The sequence below is a fragment of the Neoarius graeffei genome, chromosome 22 (genome assembly GCF_027579695.1).
Source record: "Neoarius graeffei isolate fNeoGra1 chromosome 22, fNeoGra1.pri, whole genome shotgun sequence".
Taxonomy (NCBI): domain Eukaryota; kingdom Metazoa; phylum Chordata; class Actinopteri; order Siluriformes; family Ariidae; genus Neoarius; species Neoarius graeffei.
Genome location: NC_083590.1, coordinates 25,316,230 through 25,322,137, shown reverse-complemented (window position 1 = coordinate 25,322,137; position 5,908 = coordinate 25,316,230). Strand labels below are relative to the sequence as shown.

The following is a 5,908-nucleotide window of genomic DNA, read 5'->3' as shown; positions in this document are numbered from 1 at the left end:
GGACTGTGGGGGAAACCGGAGCACCCAGAGGAAACCCACGCGGACACGGGGAGAACATGCAGGCTCCGCACAGAGGGGCCCTCGCCGGCCACGGGGCTCGAGCCCGGACCTTCTTGCTGTGAGGTGACAGCGCTAACCACTACACCACTGTGCCGCCCCTTGACTATTATTATTATTAGTTTATAAGGTGTATAAATAAATTGACTTAAATACATTATTATTATTAGTGGTAGGATGAGGAAAAGTAGTTGTTGTTTATAAAGTGTATAAATAAATTGATTTGTCGATCATAATGACAACCTATGAGTAGAAAAAAAGGCTTTCCAGAGATTTGTAGCATGACGTCATTTGGAACAGTGGGCGGAGCGTAACACCTTCATCAAGGTCACGAGTGATCAAAAACAGTGCCATCAACATTTTTATCTTTAACAGGAGTTATAGAGCTGTTAATTGGTTATAGATGCAAGTTACCAAAAAACCCGAAAGTCATCATTTCTACCCTTCAGTGTCTTGCTTTTATTGACAGCTTGGTGTTTGTCCGTATATCAATAAGAAAGAAAGTAAAGCTGCTCCCGAGCAGCAGGTGGCAGCAGAGAGTAAAATTACACACACCAAACTTCACAGAGCGAAACGCTACGCCTGCAGGGACTTGTGGGAAAAACATGGCGGCCATCTTTCCAAAGATCTTGTCCTTCGCTAAAAATACGAGGACTTTCCTCATAAGTTCAAGACTTTCTGCGCCACCGATTCAGCGATACAGTATACCTGTTTCTAGTTACGGGGAAAAAGTCACTCACACTGGACAGGTAACGCTGATTAATGTCTGATTCATTTAGATAAGCTGTAAATACCACCTGAATGTGATGCTAACCGTTAGCATTAGATATTTTTCTCCCCACCTCTTTTGAGTTACGACAAATCACACCTTGTGCAATATGATTGGCTCGGAGTTCATTCTCAAAAAGAGTTTAGCTCAGGGATTGGTTACGGTGAATAATAAGTGACCAATCCGAATGTCGGAAGGCGGGACTTGTCGTAATGTGAGTGGGAACAGGCACTACTGTTAATATCTGTTTTGGTGAAAGCCAAGGATATAGTGTTTAAAAAAAATAAATAAATATATATATATATATATATATGTGTGTGTGTGTGTATGTATTTTGTATTTTAAATTTTATTTATTGTTTGTGTTTTTAATTGTTGACTGTTTTAGGTAGCGTTGAAATGGGAGAATAATGTTGACATTATTATTATTAGTAGTAGTAGTAGTAGTAGTAGTAACTTTATTATTATTATTATTATTATTATTGAATGCATACAAGAATGAGAGGAGAAATTCTCTGCTGATGGAAATTAGTGACGGCACTGGTGATATTACTTGTGGCAGACATGCCACACTGAAAAGCATAGTCCCCTTTGTACACAGGCTGAATTTCTCTTTTAATAAGTTCCAGATAAACCTGGAAAACTCTCTCAGCACATCCTGATAGACAGAATGACACTGCTGCAGTGTTTCAGGTTTTTTTCTTTTCAGTAAACAGGAAGTTTTTGTTTCTTAAAAAATGGCAAACGTGAGCAGACTGAATTGCTGCCTCACATCTGCAGGCAGGCCTTTTAATGACATAATTTGGGCTACATGCTGTATTTCTGAATTTGGGCTCTTTCCGTCATGATCCAGGGTAATTTGGGCTTTTCTGCACTTGCAAAGTGCTATTTTCCCAGCGCTCTGCTTTTTTAGCTACAAAGTTCTTATCTCATTATCTCTAGCCGCTTTATCCTGTTCTACAGGGTCGCAGGCAAGCTGGAGCCTATCCCAGCTGACTACGGGCGAAAGGCGGGGTACACCCTGGACAAGTCGCCAGGTCATCACAGGGCTGACACATAGACACAGACAACCATTCACACTCACATTCACACCTACGGTCAATTTAGAGTCACCAGTTAACCTAACCTGCATGTCTTTGGACTGTGGGGGAAACCAGAGCACCTGGAGGAAACCCACGCAGACAACATGCAAACTCCACACAGAAAGGCCCTCACTGGACACGGGGCTTGAACCCGGGCCTTCTTGCTGTGAAGCGACAGCGCTAACCACTACACCACTGTGCCACCCCAGCTACAAAGTTCTGAATAAATAAAGAAATCTATGAATGTTATTTTTACCTTTTGCAAAATGTCTACAGCATTAATCCCTCTTGATGTACATGACAAAAATAATTAGAATACAGTGAGTTAGTATTTAAAAGATGTGTTGGGGCCTGAGGAGAGCCTGGAGGAAAGGAGCCTGTGGATGAAAAAGCAAGTTCTGCACTGTTGCTATCAAAGAGACGAACCTGTAGCAGACCTGCGACACAAAAGGGTTTTCAGTCACATCACAAGAATCAGCCGTGCAATTCACAGTATGTAGTCGGGTCAAAGATCTTAGTTGAAGTGAAAGGCCAGTGTCTAAGATGATCATCAACAAGAGGACCAAGTCACTCCTTCCACCCACACAACTGTGTGGATTTTTTTTTTTTTAAAGCTATTTTTTGGGCTTTTTTCTCCTTTATTGGATAGGACAGTGTACAGACAGGAAATGAGTGGGAGAGAGAGACAGGGAGGGATCGGGAAATGACCTCGGGTCGGAATCGAACCAGTGTCCCCGGATTTATGGTATGGCGCCTTATCCACCTGAGCCACGATGCCCCCAACTGTGTGGATTTAAGATGCAGGCTGTATCTTAAATACACACAGTTGTGTCCTGAATAGCTCTCTTTTATTCAGTCTTTTACCTGATTTAAGTCATATGACACGAGGTATCATATTGCAGTTGAGGTCAGATAATGTGGGATATAGGGCTGTTTTTAAATGATACAGGAATTATTAGGAGAATTTAGCATAATAGGGTAGTAAACGTTCTGGTTCACACTCCAGTCCAGAAGGTGGTGGTAATGCACCTAAAAACTGTTTGCCAACCGCCATAAAACAATATAAAAGAAGAAGAAATAAACTTTACCTAATGTGGAAATCCCGCTCTGTTCATTGGTACACGAGTCTCGCTCCTCCACGAAATCATGTCATGCCGATTGCCATTGATGGAGAATTCGTGCTCTGTGCAAAGCTTACGGCTAGTTCGACGAACCCGGAACAACATGGGAATGGTACAGATTTCACGTCAATTACGAGAAATGCATGCTAATTTCGGTGTTTTTAAAGAAGAAAGTCAAGACACTGGGTTTTATGCAGCCAAGTTTATTTAATCAACATTTGGGGTGTTTTTTTTACTTTTGGTAGCACATTTTGGGCGCTTGACCTTAATTTGGGCACCTTTTTAATTTGGGCGCCTACGACGTTATCCGTCACAGGTTTCATAATAATAATAAGTTAAATTTATATAGCGCCTTTCAAAAAACCCAAGGACGCTTTACAATTATAGACAAGGAAAGAAAAATAAAAAGATAATAATAAAAATAAATAAAAAGTAAAAAGTCCACCAAGTAGGGGTCAGGATGTAATTCCCATGGTGTAGCAGCCACAGTCCCACCAAAAGGCGCACGAAAACGAGTCCCACATCTCCAGCACCGCCGCCGTGACGCCGTCAGCAACATCACTCGAACACCACGCCGTGGATCCACAAAGCGAGCACAGAAGCACCGCCATGCAGAGCGCTGGTGTGTCCCAAACCGCCTGCACAGCCACTGTGACACCACTGAACAACATCGCTCGGAACATCATGCCAAGCGTTAAAGCGCAGAGCGCTGGACAACCATGATGTAAAATGAGCAACGAGCTCACTGCAGTCCACAGCTGGGAGTGCAGGCATCGCCCACGGCGAACCAAGGCCTGGAGGGAACCGACACTCAAAACTGGTCCGGAGCTACACCACCATCGGTGGACGAAACACTCAAATAAACATCAAACTACACAAACACACAGAAAAAAAAAATAGAAAAAGAAATAAAATAAAAAAAGCTCTGGTGAGAAGCGGCAGCCAGAACGCGCACGACGTACTCTCAACCGGAAACGGAAACGAAAAAAAAAAGTAATTGAAAGGCCTGGCAGGGTCCATTGTTCGAGCCTGAGCTTGGATTACTGACTGTGTGGAAATGGGTATTTATTAATTAATTAATTAATTAATTAAAAGTGCTGTGACCAGGGCTCCTAAGTGGTGCAGCAGAAAAAGCATTCGCTGTCTTTGAGAGATTATAAGTTCATTAAATTACTTTACATTTCAGGCATTTAGCAGACGCTCTTATCCAGAGCGACGTACGACAAGTGCAAAAGTCAGGTACGCGAAATACTGAATTTCTAGACAAGAAAGTTCTCATGCCAACTGAACAAGTGACCGAATATTACACCAAGTGTTATTCTGTTGACGTAACAACTTGGCAAACAACCAAAGAAACAAACCAATCGTACAAATGAGCTGACAAAGTTCAACTAAATAGAGAAAAATAAAACTCCATCAGCTAACTCCAGGCTAGACATTACATTATATTAATTACTTTTAGCAGACGCTCCTTATCCAGAGTGATGTACAGGATACCCAGAGCAGTTGGGGGTTAGATGCCTTGTTCGAGGGCATATCAGCTATTCCTGCTGGTCCAGGGAGTTGAACTGGTAACCTTTTGGTCCCAAAACTGCGTCTCTAACCATTAGACCATAGATTCCCCCACTGCATACAATAAATAAAAGTTAGACAGTATACAGCCTGGGTTTGTCAAGACCGATACGCAGTTATACTGCATCTAACAAGAGATGCAATTTCGAATTCGGACGAGTCCCAAGAGAGCAAAATAGTTTGTGTTCTCTGGGTGGGAAGGGCATAGTCTTTCTCCCCTGTCAATCAGAGCAACACTAGCCAATCATCAGCTCGTGTATGTGGAAGAGGGTGGATAGTGAGTGTGTTCTTCTGCTGTAATTTCTGTATATTGCACTCTGTATGGATGTACTTCCGTCAAATATCACTTTGATCACATACCTTCATGTTAAAGCCAAAATAAATGCAGTTGACCAAGAAGAAGAAGGATAAACAGTCTAGCTGGAGATTTGTGGGGAAGCGTACTGTATGTTCAGTCTGTTTTCTTTCTCTGCAGGTTTTTGATGAAAATGACGTACGAAGAATGAGATTCGTAGGGAGACAAAAAGAGGTAACGCTAAGAATTGTCTTCCTTTTCTATAATGATTATGATGTTAGTTACGGTGTTGTGAAATCGTAGTATGCTTTATTATTGTTCAGGTGAATCAGAATTTTGCGATAAATCTGGTTGCGGAGGAGCCGGTGTCTGATGTCGAAGCTCGAGTGGTGTCCTGTGATGGAGGCGGAGGAGCTCTGGGACATCCCAAAGTTTATATCAATCTGGTAATCCGTCAGTTCTCGAAAATTTTCCTCAGTAGGAAGAACGGCTTGTTTATTCTTCATAGATTAGCATGTTGGATAAATGTGCAGTTCTTTGGTTGGCCCAGTATTGCAGGAAATTTATAAAGTGTTGAATATTTAACGTACTTTTGAAGTTAATTCATGAATGTGTGTGTTTCTCAGGACAAACTGACCAAAGTGGGAACGTGTGGGTACTGTGGGCGCCAGTTTCAGCAGAAACACCACCACTGAGACGTCTCCTGTCCTCTTTCATCTGCTGATTATAAATTATTCCCTTGGACCTCCATGTCATGGTTTCCTGTATAATAAAATCACCCAACTGATTAAAACAATTGCTTGTTTTAGATTTTTTATTAGTTTACACATCAGCGCATGGTTCCCACTGGTCCTTGAAAGTTTGTGAATTTGAGTGAGAAAAAAAAATCAAGTACTTGAAAATTTTTGAAAATATACATAATTATTCTATTCACATTCATTGGATATGAGCAATTGCATACTCTGATTGGCTACCCTATTACTAGGATATCAGCTTATATACTGTGAGAGAAA

At 41.7% G+C, this 5,908-nt stretch overlaps 1 protein-coding gene across 1 annotated transcript; it reads left to right on the top strand.

Moving 5' to 3' along the window:
- The first annotated feature begins 627 nt into the window (after window positions 1–627).
- Window positions 628–5,691, top strand: ndufs6 (NADH:ubiquinone oxidoreductase subunit S6). The gene is made up of 4 exons (XM_060904044.1): window positions 628–806; window positions 5,076–5,129; window positions 5,219–5,341; window positions 5,522–5,691. Exons 1-4 carry the CDS (start codon window positions 663–665, stop codon window positions 5,588–5,590), a joined length of 390 nt encoding a protein of 129 aa, XP_060760027.1. The 5' UTR covers window positions 628–662; the 3' UTR covers window positions 5,591–5,691.
- Window positions 5,692–5,908: the final 217 nt, after the last annotated feature.

Excerpts from the sequence above, each read along its gene's own strand:
- ndufs6 (XM_060904044.1), top strand. The coding sequence starts at position 663 with ATGGCGGCCATCTTTCCAAAGATCTTGTCCTTCGCTAAAAATACGAGG. Across the intron at positions 807-5,075 it reads AAGTCACTCACACTGGACAG|GTTTTTGATGAAAATGACGT; the intron begins GTAACGCTGATT and ends CTTTCTCTGCAG. Across the intron at positions 5,342-5,521 it reads CCAAAGTTTATATCAATCTG|GACAAACTGACCAAAGTGGG; the intron begins GTAATCCGTCAG and ends TGTGTTTCTCAG.